At 36.4% G+C, this 18,519-nt stretch overlaps 2 protein-coding genes across 2 annotated transcripts in view; both read left to right on the top strand.

The window, feature by feature from the left end:
* LOC134844386 (cytoplasmic dynein 2 heavy chain 1-like) overlaps window positions 1–18,519 on the top strand; it is a 495,494-nt gene that overhangs the window by 232,593 nt on the left and 244,382 nt on the right. The window lies entirely within an intron of this gene.
* LOC134844352 (histone acetyltransferase type B catalytic subunit-like) lies at window positions 5,725–18,389 on the top strand. The gene is made up of 10 exons (XM_063861000.1): window positions 5,725–5,813; window positions 5,892–5,967; window positions 6,043–6,160; window positions 6,651–6,795; window positions 6,868–7,021; window positions 10,322–10,426; window positions 10,494–10,600; window positions 15,130–15,287; window positions 15,378–15,494; window positions 17,952–18,389. Exons 1-10 carry the CDS (start codon window positions 5,741–5,743, stop codon window positions 18,147–18,149), a joined length of 1,251 nt encoding a protein of 416 aa, XP_063717070.1. The 5' UTR covers window positions 5,725–5,740; the 3' UTR covers window positions 18,150–18,389.

The following is an 18,519-nucleotide window of genomic DNA, read 5'->3' as shown; positions in this document are numbered from 1 at the left end:
GACTGGCCCGGTGTGTTTGCCTCTTTGCTTATCGTTGTCACTACACCAAATTTGTCCATGGTTCCAGTCTCTCTTCCGACGTATGCCTCGTTCTCCTGGATCGAACTATTCATGCTGACCTGAGATCCAAAGTCCCCTTGCTCCTCTTCATCCTCTTCCTCCTGTGATTCAACTTCGTTCCCTGCGCCTCCTCCCATGGTGAATGGAAAGATGTTTCCGAAGGTGTTCTTCATTCTTTCGGAGAACGATGATGACTTTGTTTGTTTCCCAGTTCCACCTGCCATCATAGTGTTGTCTGTCAGAGATCTTCTCGTTGTCGCTACTTCAGTTGAGATGTCGGACAGTTCCGACATCTCTTCTCGATCCAATGTCCCGGTGGAAGTGGCAAAATCATGGCCTTGTTCTACCGGAGTAGATTCACTCGCCAGCCTTCTGCCTCTCCCTTCCAGTCCATTTACTTCCTGGTTGTCGTTCATGGTATGGTCCGTATTGACCTCCACTTCTAACAGTTCTTTTCGCTCTTCTGGGGTCTTCTGACTTCTCGTTTCAACCATTCTGCCTGAAACCGTCTCCCCTTTGTCGGACCGGGATCGCTTGATCCAATCCACAAAAGGATCGGTCATCGTTTTTCTTTGCTTTTCAGGTATAAATTTCCTAGAGCTATTACCTCGTTTTGGTATCCTTGACTTGTCTAGACTCATTCTCTATTTGTCACTTTTTAATGCCTATACTTAACTCGATTGCTAGAGACCTTATAGTTTTATAAACAATAATAATGTCACAACACAATAATTTTCACAAGATTCTATTAAATAGTGACCACGAATCCCTGTATGTTATCAGAGTACAGTTTGTATAAAATTTATTCACACTAACCGATTATAGGTGGTAAGATTTGAAAACTAGCACAATATGATGTTATCAGTCAATTTAAAAGATAGTGTACTCACTACCCAATCAAGCACAGTTTATGTTGATTTAAAATCAAAAAACAAAATATATATTTAATGTCAGACTTTGAATACCTCTGTGAAAAAAAACGTACGTGTAATGTGCTCTTAGTCTGTCGCAGTACAATAGTCGAACCTGTCTTTTAAAGAAAAAGCTTTCCCTGCTCGGTGCTGCACCAAACAGACAAAACTTTGAAGGCAGTAATTTTCTCAAGTGGGCGTCTATTGCACCCACCGAGTACTATGTTACCTATCTGCCTTTGGACTGCCCGAGCTAGGCCTACTAAAATCCTCAGGGCAGTCACTTTTCCCAAAAACGTATTATGTTACAATCCACACCAATGAATCACGCACTTTTTAATTTAGACTTAGTGTCGCGAATATCCGAGTTCGGACCTGTTTTGTTTTGGTCTGGTTCTTATTGGAAGGCAAGTTACCAGTGCAGTCACTGATACCTAGCCTGTGTGCTACTAACCTGATACCTCTCACTTTTTAGTCTTTCTTTCGTCTACCTAAGTCCTTTAATAAAATAATACCCCTCCGGGTTGGCACAAATAGGACCCTTCCGAACTGGCAGAATCTAGACCCCTCCGGATTGGGACCCCTCTGAGTTAGTTAATACAAGACCCCTCCGGATTTGGACCCCTCCGAATTAGCAACTATAAGACCCCTCCGGATTCGGACCCCTCCTAACTTGAAAAACCTTTGACCCCTCCGGATTGGGAGACCTCCGGTTTTGTAAAAGTAGCTTTTCGGAGTTTACCTTCTTTCAACCTATACCCCTCCGGATACGTTCTCCGATGCAATTTTGCTCTTTCAATTAACTAGGAAGGGTATGTGCTACTTTCCTAGACCCTTTCGGATTGAAGTTAAGCCTCTTATTTGACAATTCACACTAACGGTGAAGGGTCTTATCGCTCGCCTAACTTCGGCACGATTAAGGTTTTGCTGTGCCTTTAGCCTTCCCTTTTCGTCTAGCACAGCCTAAAGTTACTTTATTCAACCGCTATCACCTTTTAGTAGGGGTATAAGGGCTTTTCTAAAAGAAATTTATAAAACGTGAAGGGTCTACCTTGTAAACGTGAATTTGCTAAAAACAATCTCAAAAAAATTTTCACGCTTATTTTTCCGAAAAACTTTTGTCTCTATCAGTAAGCTCAGCTAATTTCTGATCTATTGGTACTAAGATCAACTCGATATGCCCAGTAGTTCCAAAGTTATTAACCAAAACGTCTTTCTTCTAAACTCAAAAATTTTCTCTCTTATAGGTTCCGCCTAACTTTTTCCGCAAATCTGGTCCTTTCGTCCTAAAAATTATTGACCCGAGCTCAAAAGGCCTATACTCTTCTAGTTCAATGCAAAACACCCGATCTAAAACGCTTTAGTTGAAAAAATTTGAGAAAAACTATACTACCTGTACCCCTCCGGATTGATGAATCCACCAAATCAAACACGTTAAGTTCGATTTCTCTGCAACCCGGAAGGCTTTCGGGTAGCGGGTTTTAAAACTTGTAGATTCACTAGTAGACGTTGTCCGAACAACTATTTTTACTGTCGTAACTCAAAAATTTCAAAAAGTTTTCTAAATTTATAGTGTTTCGTTTTCTCAAAAATCACGAAAATTTGGTTTTTTGTTCCAAATTAGTTCCAACCACTTCCGAACTAAACTTAACCGGTTCTATCTATTATGGTAGTGCAGTTACGATGTAACACACTAACTTAGCGCTTTTTTCCGTTTCAAAAAATATCGATATTTCAAAAATCGCGACTTGTGGGGGGATCAAAATATCGCTATTTTGACCCTAAAAACCGGTCTGTTTTCGTTGTTTTTCACTGAAAAACGATAAAAGACTATTAATATAGGCTCTATAAGTAATAATAATAGTAATACTATACCCCTCCGGGTTTGTTTAATATCCGAATTAAGGTGCTTAACTCGGATATTCGCAGTTCGGTGAAGGGTCACTACAGTGCAGCACTGTCGAGCCCCCCACAGATTACTATCTTAATTTTTGTACCAAAAGGGACACAAAACTTGCTAACGATACCCAACAGTCGATTGTTGTTGTCGTTGAGCCCCTTCTTGTTGCTCCTTGTACTGCTTGCCCGATCAGTCTTCTCCCAAGACCCTTCCGAATTGAGCGCAAATCAGCTGACCCTTCCGGATTGAGCGCAATTTATCATTAACGTGCTTAAATGCTCAAATAATCCTACAGTACAAGCCTCACAAACGGGCTACAAAACTGATCACAACAATCTTGACTGATATAAATGCCTGTAACAACAATATATCTATCAACAACAAACGGGGGGGTCGGATCACATCTTGTCTGGAGTGATGATTTCTACTGATTTTATACTTTTTTACTGTTTTTGGTTTTTTCGTATGTTTTTTTTATGTTTTTTGTTTTTCTTGGGTACTATACTAATTTTTGTTTGGTTTTATATATATCTTTAAGTGTTTTTGGTCACAAACCATTCAGGAAATGACGGGACCGCGAATCCCCCCACCCTTCCTGGTTCGTGAATTTTCGGTCTTAACTAAGTTTAAAAGCTATTCACGGTAATCCGGAAGGCTTCCGCGTTCCGAACTACCCTTCCGCCCCGGCGGTTTAGGCCTATTAAGGGCGTTAATGTGAGCATCCGCTCGGCGCGGAGTGCTCGTTAACGGTTCTGCTGGTCATGATGTTAAAAAGAATAACACCCAGGAGCGCCATAAAAACATCTATGTAAAATTCGCCCGGAAGATACATATCGACGGAAAAGAAAACTAAGTCTTAAGACGACTGGCTAACGTCTAAACAGAGCTTTGCATGCTTTTCACCGTCTCTACCAAGCCAGTACTTTCGGTGGTCTTTTCTAACATCGGGTCGACAAAAACGTTACTGCTTCCGGCTTCGGTCAAAACACTCAAATTAACTAGATTACATGCAGAAATAGTGAGCTCATGTCTGGGTTTCAGTATCCCCAGACCAAGAGGTCACTCCAAAAAACAGGGCTACTACTATTGATTATATTACTATTGTTTTTGTTCAGTAGATAAAAATCATCATCTCCATCGAAGATGGATCAACCCTTTCCCCCAACTCCTAGCTTCTCATCCTTATCAAAATGAATCCAGATGTTAATTAAATTCAAATCAGGACATGACAAGAAGCTAAAAGTCTATATAACAGGCTAAAAGTTTCAGTCCCGAAACCCTTCCGGATTCTTGAATCCACTGAATCAAGCTCGCTAATCTTGACTTCCTCTTAATCCGGAAGGCTGTCCTCCACCCTTCACCGTTGTCTGCAACGGCCCTGCAACTATTGTAGCGACACAATGGTTGCAACTCGGAGTGTTCACTGCTATTTCTGCAATCGGCTATTGTTTTTTCTCACAATTTTCGTACTTCTCATCCGCGCAACTAATGTTGTTGTGTTTTTCTTATATTTCTTTGCCAAAATGGCCGTTTCTGACGTTTCTCAGTGTAACATTCGTCTACTGTAGTCACACATGAGGCTTAAGAAAAATAGGCCCTATAACCATTGGCTCAAGAGTCAGGGACACTATCTCTTGTGTTTTTCTACCTCAAGAACGGTCGGAGCCAATTCGGTTCGCTTGCGACATGAGACTGGAACCCGTTACAGCTTAAAGGCCACTACCAAAATACCCCCCCCCCACTCTAGAAATAAAAACGTCCCCATACTTAAGTCTCGAAATACCCAAAATACATGAACGCCGTTAAAAACCGGGTCGAAACAATCCGCTTAGTTACTTCTTATTGGACAGTGGAACTTTGATCCATTTCAGATGGATCAACCTGAAACTCGCCTTATCTCAACATAACTATCATAAAATACACTCGAGAAATTTAAATTGAGAACTCACATGTCGATGCACTTGAGTATGAGGAATAACTAAAAGATAAGCAGCTTGAGAACTAATAATATAACTGAACAAGTTTGATGCTAATTAGTTTTAACAACAGAAGTAAGTTCTGTCTCAAGAATCAAAGTTTCTGAATGAACCATTGGGACACTCGAGTTGTCCACTCTTCCATTGAATGTTCACTCCTTTCCGTTCGAATAGTCGTCCTTTCTCAAGTCTGTATTCTATTCTCCTGTTTTCAGGATAAGACAGCTCTACTCTCTGATTATTTCGTATCGAGAAATTGCGAATAGCAATTTCCTGCCTTTTTCTTGAGTAGTTTCCCGCAATTGTTAATTCGGACGTTCTGATTTTTGATTTTTGCGTTTTCAGTTGGTTCGAGAAAACCCAGCATGACAGGCTCCATTCGAAATTTTTAAAATTAAAACTTCACACCAAAATTACGTGTTTCTCAAGGTCAAACCTCCAGACATGACCGACTGGCACACAGAAATGTTACGTCATCACTTCGAATTTTTAAAATTTTATAATACCAGAATATTCTGGCCCTCACCGTTTGGCCAATCGTTCCAATAACGTTCTTAATTCTTAATAATCATCAATCCGGAAGGCTCGCTGCTAAAAATTCGAATTCTGCAGAGATTGCATTTTTCACATTCTGGTCGAATGTCACACAATTTTGTGTCTGTATGTTTCTGGATGCCAGAGACAAGTCTTTAAACATGTGAAAATTTTGTCGGAACGATCAAAGGAAAGTAAAGAACAAAGGGAGCGTCCTTGTTGCGGAATATGCTTACAATGCACAGTTTGGCCTCGTAATGAATGTGATGAAGCGACTCCTGACTGTAACCTCCGTTACTATGATAATACTTTCCTTCTACTGATTTTATGAGAAAGTTTCGGTATCTTTTTAGATAGATATGGTTCAAGCTTTTTCAGGACAAGTTGAGGCCTTCAAAAGTGAAGCACTTGAGTGCATAACTTTTCATTATGGTTAGCGGTCGACAACACGTTTTCTTAGTTAAACTTACTACTTTTTATTGACTGGTTTAGAATCATGTTCCTATTTAGTTCACTCAATCGAAGACTTTGAAAATGATCGCGTAACGTTTAAACCACAGTTTGCTCATCAGATATTTGGAGAGGAGTTAGTACACAGCCTTGTTCTGAGCAATAGTTGCTTTGACCTCTATGATTTTAAGTTTTTTTACTATGTTGCCAGTGAGACAATTTTTGGATACAAGGACCTGGCAATAGACATGTACTACACAGCCGGAACTCTCAAATGCTTCATTCGCGTTAATTATTCAGGAAGAATTGAGGAGTCAATTGAAGCTAAGGTAGGTTAAATTTTTACTTGATTATGTGCAATTTTGTATGCAGGGGCGGATCTAGGGTTTTTCGAGGGGGTGGGCAGATCTTCAAAAGAAAAAATTGAAAATATTGTCGACTTTTTTTAGGTCGACCAAATTGGTTTTCTGAGCTCTCCCAAATCACTCTAAAGACCCCATTTTGACCAAAAATAGGCAAAAAAAAAGCGTTTTAAGGCAATTTTTGGAAAATTTTGACCGAAATATTGCGTTTTTTCGGTGCGTGCTCGCCCCTCAGAATTAGTATATTTTTGGGCCAAAGGCGCCTTTTAGAAAATTTTGAGGGGCAGTCAGCCAAAAATGGATATCTCAAAAAAGTACAAAGGGGGAACCTTTTGGTCGGCAGGGGTCGAATCCCTGAGGGGTGGGGGCGTCCGCCCTTCGCACCTCCTACCTAAATCTGCTGGTGCGTGTATGCTCTCGTACCAGTATCTGCTACAAAAGAAATTCATCTTTCTAGGTTGATGATGACCCTCAAGAGAGCTTGAAGAAGAATTTTACAAATGGAATCATATCGTCGGAATTCGACTTCTTGAAAGAACTAAAAAAAGACGAGGCTTTCAAACCACACGGAATGCTGCTTACTCAATATTCTCGTTATGATGGTAAATATAAACTTTTATCTGAAGTTCACTATATTTTAACTCTCGTAAAATAATTTTTAAAGTTTTCTTTAGATCACAAGGAAAAGTGTTTCTGCCTATTTAAATCAGATAGCACTACTCCTGGGTTTTTGAGCTACCACAAAGATATGCAGACATTTCTCACATGGTTCATCGATGGCTCCAGTTTCATTGAAGACGATGACCCCGAGTGGAAGTTCTATACAATGTTTGTATTTATGTTTCTGTTCTTCACCCGCGCGATAATAAATGGTGTTGCAAACGGGTACTTGACTTTTTTTCACCTAAACAACTTGGTTGACAAGATTTCGCAGATGCTTCATCTTACTTCATAATGAGTTCAAAAATATAGCAGCCTCCCAGCGCATCTAACGTAGAGGTAACACATTCGGTTGATACTACCAAGGCTTGTGGTTCGACCGAGACCTGTTTTTCTTTTAAACTAGATATCTTTTGCTTTTTTGGATCATCGTCCAGCTGTTTATTTTTTGTCGGCCTACTTCCCGTAGCACAGACTCTTGTTGAAAGTGCTGCTTTCATTTATAATCATCAATGCGATTTCTAAAGCCTGATTGGTGGAAGTATTTGAGTTAAAAGATATTTTGCGGAAATTTTTCATTTTTCTTTTTAAATTTTGCAAGAGAAAAACAGTCAATCGTCAAAACGTTTTCAAAATAACAAATTCATCATCAGAGTCTAAAATTATACCAAACGTTAAAAAGGCGTACAATCTTAAAAGTGGACACATACCAAGATAAATTTACAGATAAAGCACCGTAAAAATGTAGGGATTTCATGTCATACTGCGATGAGATCATGAAACAGTGCGAGAGTTTGTGTGATCTGTACTCTTCCTTCCGATTAATTAATGTGCACTGTATGTTTACCTATGAGATGATTGTGCTCGCGTTTAGCCAGTGTTATCAGTTCGGAACATAGACTTGTTCTTCTAAAGATTTTGTCCATAAAATCATTTTTTTTAAAGCTGCACTTTCTTCAACCAACAGACCTGCGTTCAGAATGTATACATTAAAAATACCCGTTCCATTCAATATTTATTTTTACCCATGCGATAAGCAAGGGTATTGCAACCGGATGCTATAGTTTTTTCCCGTAAGTAAGTTTGTTCACAATGTGGTCAAATCGAAGGAAATTAGAATTGGTAAATTACTTATGTACAACCTACATCTTACATGTGCCTTGCTATGTAGTTGGAGTATGCAAGTTCTGAAATGTGATTTTTTTCTCTGAAATAGTTTTTTTTCCAGCTTTTTGGATGTTGAACTGAATTTATTGGCTTATTTACCATGTTTTTGTCTATTGGTTCCTGGTCAGTTTTTTAAAATTAAAATTGATTGAAAATTGAGTTTTTTTGCCAAAGCTGAAATTTAACTTCTAAGGAACACTTTAAAAAACTTCCGAGGTTCAAATCAAAAAAAGTGTTTTTCCTTCACAGAAGTAGATTTATTCGAAAATGTTTTTTGAGTTGCATGCCATTTTCCATATTCTTTTTGGCAGAGATAATTGAAGTCTTGGGTCTATGCGCAGTTTTCGTGGTTTTTTTCTGTATTGCTTTAACTGCTTTGTGGATAAAATTTCTTGCAACGATCACGGTTTTCAGGAACAGTCTCGGGGTTTTCAAATCACTAATCGCTATCACATCAGAAAATAATTTTCCAAAAAATTTATCTTTGCTCCTAATTTAAGATTTTGTAGTTTGAAAAAATCAGCATTCTGTTTTTGCCATTTTATTAGAACTTTGCTTTCTCTCGTTCTATTCACACTAGCGAACTTAGGTGAGCTTTCTTGCAAGTTCTAAAATGTGATTTTTTTCTCTGAAATAGTTTTTTTCAGCTTTTTGGATGTTGAACTGAATTTATTGGCTTATTTACCTTGTTTTTGTCTATTGGTTCCTGGTCAGTTTTTTAAAATTAAAATTGATTGAAAATTGAGTTTTTTTTGCCAACCTAAGTCGCAAATATTGGTGGCTTTTTTACCGCTTTTTGATAGCATGTGCTTTGACATTCGAATATTAGTAAGTTAACACAGTTGATGCATTTTTAATTCGTCAAATAAACCGAGAAAGTGATTTGTTTCAAACAACATAACACTAGTGAAAACTCGGTTTCAGAAATGTTCTAACTCAATATATCTCGCAAATTTTTGTAATGCATAATTATACATAATGTGGCTTTATGCTTTGGGATTTGTTACATGCTAAGTTAGTGTGGAAGTCAGTTTGTTGTATTCCAAATTATTGCATGCAAAATTGAGTCTATTTGTATTTGGTGCTACTTTTGCTGCTTTTGCATTGGCAATATATTAGCATTTGTAGCTGATTTATTTGTGACCAGTGTTTGCTGATTGTTAAGCGTTCGTGGCCGAAAGGGCAGGGCGTGAGACTCCAAATCTCGAGGTTGCATGTTCGAAGCTAATACGTAGCAAAGTTTTTCTAATTCGAGGCTTATTTCTTTTCTTAAAGCTGCTTTACTGTCGTGTTCTTTCAATTCTTTACTTCGTTCTTTATTTAATTCTTTACTTGTTAGTTCGTTAACTTCCCACGAAAAGTTTCTGTTACTGAGGAAAAAAGGAAATTGATGATTCCTCAACTGCATGGCCTTTTGTACGTTTTTTTTCGTTGTTTCTTCCGGACTTATTTTTGTAGCTACTTAGCCTCCTTGTTTTACTTATATAAAACAAGTTCTTGTTACTAAGTTGAGGTATTGGCACAATAAGTTTCTGAAAAATCGCTAAAATTTCTCTTGAAAAAATCTAAAAGTTAAAGTTTTCGCTTTTTCGAAATCTATTTTTGCTCTATCATATATGGACGTATTTTTTTGGCCGATTTTTTGCGCGGGCATTTTATTTGATAGGTCGGCTTTTTGAACATTCAAGAGTACTATATCCAAAATTATAATGTTGCAGGTAACTTCGTAGTAAGATTTTTTATAGTTCACGTTAAAAACTTCTTCGACTTGAATGGCTTTATTGGTTTATTGCACTATTCAATTTATTTTGATGGCTTTCGGCTACCTCTGCAATTCTTTTTGATATTGTATCGCAAGCTCTGCTTCGCTACATGTTTATTTTGGTTTTAATTTTCCCAAATCGGGTTCGATATATATTTTTTGTTTAATCGGCTTAAAGGTTTTTTTTTCGGCTTACACTTAATCGTCTTAGTAGCATGATATTTAATTGTTTTGTGAGTTTTTAGAGTTTTTATGAAACTATATTTATTTGTCTTAACGGGTCTGCTCAACAATTCCCGATTTAATACAGCTTTATTTCTATCCTAATTTAACTACCATTTTTCTGATTTATCATGTATCTTTTTTAAAAAACGAACTTAGTTTCTCGACATTTTCAAAAAAAATTATATTAGCGGCTCTTGTCTAAGTTTCTGTCTGCTTGTTTGTCATGCTTTGTTTGTGTTGTATCGCAAGTGATGCGAAACTTTGCTTCGTCTCTGTGTAATAAGTATCCGTCCTTCTGAGTTTGTGTATTTTAGATATGACAAGTTCTCTCTCAACGGAAACACTAGATACGCGTTTGTTGGCTATTGTACCGTCTATCTCTTCTATTGCTACCCTGATTTAAAGAGGGCTCGAGTCAGGTAAAATGTTTCAAAAATCATCAGTAGGCTAATGAAGTAACAGAAAGATCAGTTAAAATTGTTTTAGCCAGTTCCTAATTTTGCCTCCGTATTTGAGAAAGGGACATGGGTCGCAGCTGTTGCGAATGATTTACGATGATTTGAAAACCATGAACGAAGTACAAGACATAACAGGTTCGTCGATATCAACTGCCGAATAATTCTATTATGGTTCACTAGTTGGAAAAATTTGTGTAGGATGTTGCATTAATTTCTTGTCCGGCTCTGATTTCGTCGAAAGTGATATTTGTAGTGAAAAAAAAAAAACAAACGACGAGCTTTAGAGTGCGACTATATGCAGCAGGCAGCAATTAGCAGCGGTAAATTGTTGACCAGATCAATGGTAATTGGACACAAGGATAGCCGGTTGCTGTGCAAATAGCCTTGAAAGTTCCGACCCAATTCACTGAAAAAAAAAAACTGAAAATAGAAAACAATTTTTTTTTGTTTTTTTTTTGTGCGTGGTGTGATGAAAAGATCTAGACGACAGCTTCAATGATTAGTAAGTTAGGCCTAATTGGCTACAGTTGTCTTCGAAAAGGAAATAACAAAAAAGTTTTATAATAAGTTTTTTCCTTAGCAAAATTTTCTATCGCCAAGAAAGCGCTAAAAAATCTCCGAAAACTAGTTACCTGTAGTAAATAAAAATTGCAAAGCAAATATTAGTGTTCATTTTGAAAGTGTTCTTTTTTTGCAGCATATGCAATAAGATCTATAACCAGCTAATAAGTACAGCCAATGCTAAGGATATTAACACAGACTATTATATTACAAATCGCACTTTAGCTTCAAAGTATCATGGATTTGTAGCATAGAGATAGGGAACGATGTTTTTAATGAACTTTTTCGTATACCAGTTTAAATGCGTCCGCGCTATATCGTTCTTCATTTTCAGACAACACTTCTCGTAACAATGCCCATTTACACAAAAAAATCATAAAAACTATTGATTTAAAAAGTAGGAGAAATGGAGCAGAGCCAAAAAAAAATTTAAAAAAAAACGTTATTTATTTTTATTTTTGTTAATTGCATGCTATTTTTTTGTAGTTAAAACTTTGCAATGTTCTCTGTTTCTCTGTATTGGTTTCTATGAACTCAATGGAAATGATACCTCTACGATAGCTCAAGTCAAATGAAAAAGCATCAAAATGCCTATGACTGTCTTGATTGTACCAGCAAGACCTGAATATGCGGTTTTTCTATACCAAAAGTGTGGGATAAAAAATTCAGTTCCGTCAATGAGTGAAATAAATCTCATGATTTAGCAGTCTTCTGCCCGGATTTCACCCATTTAAACTCGAAAAATTAAGTGTTGGAATAAAACTGGAGGTGGCTGTGCAATTAGCGCTAAATGTTTCAACTTCAAAAACTATGCAAAAAAAAACAACCCCACGAGCTAAATCTTGTTGAGATTGAAAAAATTACATAACTGTTTACAAAAAAAAATCGTTTTGATAAACTTTTGGAATGAGGAAGCTAGATCTCAATTTTTACACTAGTAAAGCTTGTGTGATACGATAGCATGAACTCTTTTTTTTCCAATCTAACTCGCAAGTATTAGTATTCATTTTGAGTGTTTTTTTGCAGTATGTGCATAAGATCAAAGACCAGCTCATACGCTCCTGCCCAGTTTTGAACCCGCTTATTTTGTTGCGTGTCTCCTTCCCTACCTCTGCGCTACATATCCATGATACCTTTAAGCTAAAGTGCTATTTGTAATATAATTTGTCTCGGATCTTATGCACATTAATCTTGTCTTGACGGATAATATCCGATGTTTTTAATGAACTTTTTGTATACTGGTTAAAATGCGTCCGCTCTACAATTTGAGGCATATTAGTTGGTAAATGACTGGTACTGCCAATGACTTGTACTATCAAAATTACTGGTACTGCCAATGCGTCATTATTGGCTTGCGTCACTTAGCATTTATGTAGACTCACAATTGGCGTGCGTCACTTAAGAAATTATACAGACTCAAAGTTTTACTCATTCATTTTTCCCAGTAGCGTTATTGGTCATATTTTTGTTTGTGTATGCGAAGTGCAACTTCGCCTATCTGTAAAAGATTATATGAGATCACCTATCCTCTCGCCTTACTCATTTGAAAATAGACAAAAGAGCAAAGTTTCAAACTGGTTTTCTTGACCCTAATAAAACGTTTTTTAAATATTGACGGAATCAAGATTGATCTATCATTCAGCTCATTTGGATGATTGTTTGTGGTACATGATTTTGCGTCGGAAAAAAGTAAAGTTAAAGTAAAAGACACCCAAAGACAAAATGGTCAGAAGTATAAACTGACCAGGAATTATCTCCGTTGACAGCTTTGATCGCAGTTTCATCCGTTTTTTTTAAACTAGCGAGTTTTTATTAGAACGAACTTTTTATTTTGATAATCTAATTCGCGAATAAAAGTGTTGAGTAAAAGTGTTCCTTTATTTGGTAGCTTTTTTGCTATAATCACGGTTTTTAGTATTGGAATTTTCATAGCACCTGTTCTCTCCTTTGTTTGTGGCTAGTGTTTGGCATAAATGAAGCATCCTTGGCTTAGTGGTTAGTGTGTGAGACTGATAGTCTCTAGGTCATAAGTTCGAATCCGAGACGTAGCCAAATTTTAACCAATTCAAGGCTTACTTCTAGTTTTTCCTATTGCAATTTTAGAGCTGCTTTTTGTCGTGCTTTTGCTAGTGCAAGATTAAGGGTCTTGTAATTGTCAACTCGACTTTTTTTAACCATAACAGCTTTTCTTAAAAATCTGAACTTTGAACTTGCGTATGAAATTGAACTTGCTTCATTGTTGAAACTTTACATCTTCTAGACTTTTGGTCTTGTAATGCGGTTCCCTTTCACCTCTAAGGTAATAGGGTTCGAGTCCCTGTCATACCTTGTTCCCGGAAAGTTGACTTCTCGAGCATTTGTATTTCTGCTAATGTTTTGTCGGCTTAGTTTGTAAATTTTCTTGTCATGACTTTTTTTTGCTTGAAAGCTATTCGGCCTAATTGAAAGCTATTCGGGTTTTAGTTTGTTTTATAAAGTGAAACCATTCAGGCTGAAATACACCATTTAAGCAAAAAAAGATAATATACAAAGTCGGCTAGTAAATTTACAAACAGATTTTTGTGTCGTTCGAAGGGCAGCAATGTATTATTGTTTTTAAGGAATCCTGGTCGTTTGCAGTGTAAAAATATTTAAAATTTAATCGCTCAAATTTTTATGACAACAATTTCTTAAAGCGTTTATTTTTCTTTTCGGCTGAAATTGGCGTCTACCCACGTATTGTCGGCTAAGTGGTTACTTGGTAAGCACTAAAAGGTTACATAATGCTGGGTTTCCACTATGTTCCGACTAGCTGTTTCGACTGATTTTCTGAAATTGAGTTTTTCATTTTTTCCAAAAAAAAAATCATTTTTTGAGCTTTTTTCGACTTCATAATTTTTCTCATTTTTTATTCGTCAATTGAATTGCAACGCTTGCGTTGTATTGCAAGAGATGCGGAGCTACGCTTCTGTTGTATATTAGACATCAAGTTCCAGCTACTAATTTAGCACGGTTGGCGTGCAGGTAATCCATATGCTTGAGAGGACAAAGTTTTGGTATTCTAGTCATTCTTACATCTTACATTGAAAATTGTTCTGCTGTTTCGAAAAAAATTATTATCGGACTACCATTTTTCTGTTTAATTTTGCCGGCTAATTTCGGCAAAATGGCATTATCTTTTGGTAAGTATAATTTCTGCTTTAACTGAAGGTCACCGTGTAATTGTGCAGGTAATTGGGTTCAGGAAATTTAGCTTCAGTCATAATTTTGTGTTTTTTCCTCTCGGACTTCCACTTTTCAGTTTCCTCTGTGTGATAAGAAAGCAGCCTGATCCGAGTTATCCGTTGTTTAGTGCTAATGATTCCTCCTGTGTTTGTCAATAGGTTTTTTTTTTTCTAATTCAGTTTTTAAAAAAGGGAAATATTCGTTTAAGTTATTTTAATATATTTTTGTTTCACATAGCATGTATTTTTATCTCGTTTGGTGCGAAGCTTCATTTCGCTTCTATGATAAAATGTAGCTTTTAATCGATAGAAATACATGATTGTTATAAAAATTTCCAAAGAAGTTAGATAGCTGGTGGCTCTGCAAGTAGCACAGAATACTCCGACCAAATTGTTTTTAGCACTATGTGTTTGGTCTTTTTGTGGTCGTAAAAAAAACAGCCCGCTTTTTCCAGTTAAAAAAAAACAGGAAAATTAATCTGGAAAATGCGATTGAATTAGGCGGAAAACGTCAGAAATAACGGCAACTATACTTAGAGTTTTTATGCACAGCTTTAAAATTATCGAAAGTAAAAGTTGTAAGGTCACCCTACAGCAATTATTGTCTAATTTAGTCTGAAAATGGAATATATTCGCACCATTAATTCTTGGGACAGACAACTTTTGATTTTTTAAATTTGTTTTCACGGCCAATAGGGTTTTAATATGGTACCTCAATAGCCCATCTACGAGCCTTCCTTGATGTAGTCAAAATTGGATGAAAAAATATTTTAAAAAAACGACCTAATCCAAAGTTCGTATCCATTCTTCTAGAGTGGTCGGAGCAAAAAAAAGTTTCCAATAGTAGGCCGAATGATTTGTTGCGTCTGGTCAAAAACAAACAATTAGTTCGAATTATAGTTGAGGATCCTTCCGAAGACTTTGTGTCCATGCGGGACTCAGTGGATTGTCAATATATTGTCCAAAACTTCCCCGCGATTATGGAGTCCCCGGGAAAAATGAAACCTCTGTCTAAACAGTTGATACTGCAGTGCCAAACAGCAACCAAGATAAATAAGGTGTGATCTTCAAAATTAATGCTAGTTAGCTTATTTAAACAAAGAAATTCCACATTCTCTGATGAAAATATATATTTCATTTCATTTTAGAAGCAGTTCAAGCATGTTTATAGCATTTTGGAGTTTTACTTTTTGAACGGAAAGGAGAAGAAAGCGATGCAAAAGTACAGGAAAAGTCTGAGAGATCGTATCAGGAAGTCGCTGGAGGTAAGGTTTACTACTTAGTTATGTTATCTTAAGGGCGCTATGTTATGATTCAACCGAGCGTCGAATAATTGAACTAGCAGTTATAATGACAATAATGAAAGTTAAATTTAATTATCAGTCTACAGGTTTTTACCGCGATTAAGTAAGATATTTTAGCAGCTTTAGGCCCGTTATTTAGTAATATTTTAATTGTTGCGACCAACTAAAGTGGGAGTTACTTTGGAATCAGGTGAAATTTTTTTATATGCGAAGTCGGGTACCTCAAAAAAACATCGAATGGGGTCGAGAGATGTATCATGATGTTGTTTTGTTTGGTAGAAAATAAACCAACAACTGCTGGAGCATCTTAAAGCCCTCTTTGTCGTAATTCGAACTGCAATAACAATTTTCCTTCCTTTTTAGTTTTGCTTTTTAAGTTCACCTTCTGATCTATTTAAGAAATGGCAGGAGAATTATCCTATCAAATACCAAGCGAAATTATATTTGGCATTAGGGTTTGGCAAGTTAGCATATAGATGTACTCTTACTGCTTTTATCGAAATAGATATGCGATTTGAATCACAGCCGGAATCACACTGCAAATAACTTGGCAAATAAAATAATGCAACTGCAAATGAAATTTTTATCAGGTGTTTCTTCAGGTATGTGTATGGTCTTAATTTGTAATGAAGTTGTTACCAATATGTTGTTTCTCTTGAAATGCTCGACCGAAGTCTTTTAAAACCTTATTTAACAAAAACTAATATTTTTTTGTTAGAAAATAACGGAATGATGTTCTGTTTTGGCTTCTGGCTTTCGTTTTAATTTTTGTCGGCTTAATAGCGCGCGGGTTTTTATGTCCAAATTTTCTGTCGAACGTGCACAGCCTTGAGTTAATTTAATGTGGTGTCGGCTTCTGTAATTTTTTTGCCAGATTTTACAAGATTTTTTTAGCCTGGAGTTTTTTCGTGCGGTTACAAGTCAAATCAAAATTTTCTGGACAAAATTTCCAGCGAATTCTATGAAACTGAAAATGGAAAGGAACTTTGTATTCGGGTGTTTTACTTTTTTTAAAACTTTTTTGTTTTCATGCAAAATCAGGTACCACAAATACTTAGTGGGTTGAGTAGTATATCATATTAAAGCCCTTCCAGTCGTAGTTCCAAAAATCTTCCCAGTGTCGAGAAAATATAAAATTTTTGATTTTTCGTCTTATTTCCAGCGAGGCTTATTATAGAAAGAAAGTCACAATTCAGTAGTAAATAAGCCATAAAGTGTACGAAGAAGTCCTGAAGAAGCTAGTAAAATAAGTTTTTCGAAATATTTTTTTCGCGCCATTTTGGGAATAAAACTACAAAAGTTCAGAAGTTTTGATTTTTTAATTGTTTTTTTTTACTAGTCATGTTTCGCAGAAAACTGTTTTCCAAAATATACCTATTTTGCTGTAAATATCGGAATTGTCTAAACTGTAGTCTTTTGGTTTAAATACTCTCGTCACACCACGCACAAAAAACGAATTGACTTGAAAAAAATTTTTTTTTTTTGGTTTTTTGGTCGGAAAATTCTGTGCTTCGTGCACAGCAACCGGCAATCATTGTTGTTTGCAACACTTTTACTGTGTGAAAAATAGCTGATACTTTTGTGCATTAGCTCTATTCCGTCTATTAGGCAGGTTTGAGGAAAAAATTTGTGACAACAAAACTGACAGAATTTCGACCGAAAGCCAGAAATATGCATCGTTCGTTAACTGCCGACCAAAAAGCGCTCAGTATGTTATACCTGTGCAATATCTTGAAAACAGCTTTCTAGTCGTGGGTAATTGGTGAATTAACTCCATGTTTTTTGTTTAACTTTTATGAATGCTTTCAATTTTTTTTATCTTCATAGTTTCGACTGGTGTTCCGTCGGTTTGGTTTTTTTCAAATAATCATTCATTGTTTTTCTCAAACAGCAATTTTCAGGCTTTCCAGCGGAATAAAAAAAAATTGCCTTTTGAACCAGTTTTCTCCATTTGGATTAATTTCATTAGCGAGATTACACTTCATTTCCCGTAAAAAATTTTATATCACTTTACTAAGAAATTGTGAAGTTGCTTTATTAATGAACCTTCGCAAATTCAAGACTTTTTCCCAACTTGGCATAGAGGTAACGCAGGACCTTTTTTCAGTATAAAATAATTTTTTTCGGGAAAATTTGAATTGTCGGACTTTCGTTTGTCTGCTGATGTTTTGTCGGCTTAGTTGTCACATTGGGGAATTTTCTTGTTCTGTTAGCAATTTTCATTTTAGATGCAAGTGTTTTCGGGTGACTCCTGTCATTTAATACCTTTTTCGCTTCGTTGTATATTTTCCTTGGTTTTCCTTTTTCTTGTGTATCAATATATTTTTTCTGTGTCCATGTGTTCATTAACTCTTTTCCAACTTTTTGTTGGCTATATTTTGTGTGAATCAATGCGGAAAAAAAATCTTTTTTTTCTAGCAACCAAAAACAAAGCTGAGTGCTCTCCAGCTAAAAGAAGAAGCAGCTGCAGATTATGACGAAAACATGGACACAGATGCTGCTCAGAGGCCTTCGGTGTTGTCTGGCGAATACCTGGAGACACAAGTTGAAGAGATGTATGATCGGCAACTCACTCACATCATGCAAGTGTCTACCAAATTGTCATCTGTGCTGTAATCTCAACTTGCATCAAGTTTTTCATTGAAGTGAGACCAACATGAAATGAAATTGAATTAAGTAATTGTAAAAAAGCACAAATGAACATTTTTGATTTGTAGTGAGTGAAAGCGTCCAAGTGCAGCTAGTTATTTGAGTTTTATCTCCAAATAATGAAGTGGTTCGTTATCGATGAGTGTTGTTGTTTTTGTTTTTAATTTTGTGATTATTATCAATGAAGTGGAATTGATTTATAAGACACTTTTCTTAAATTAATACAGGCTCACCTTGCGGTGAAGGTGAAGGAGGAGCCTTCAAACGCAGATCATGTGAGGCTGAATACAGGCTCACTTTGTGGCGAAGGTTAAGAAGTAGCCATCGTAAAACAGTT

The sequence above is a fragment of the Symsagittifera roscoffensis genome, chromosome 1 (assembly GCF_963678635.1).
Source record: "Symsagittifera roscoffensis chromosome 1, txSymRosc1.1, whole genome shotgun sequence".
In the NCBI taxonomy this organism is placed as follows: Eukaryota; Metazoa; Xenacoelomorpha; order Acoela; family Convolutidae; genus Symsagittifera; species Symsagittifera roscoffensis.
This window is presented reverse-complemented; position numbering and strand designations above follow the sequence as displayed.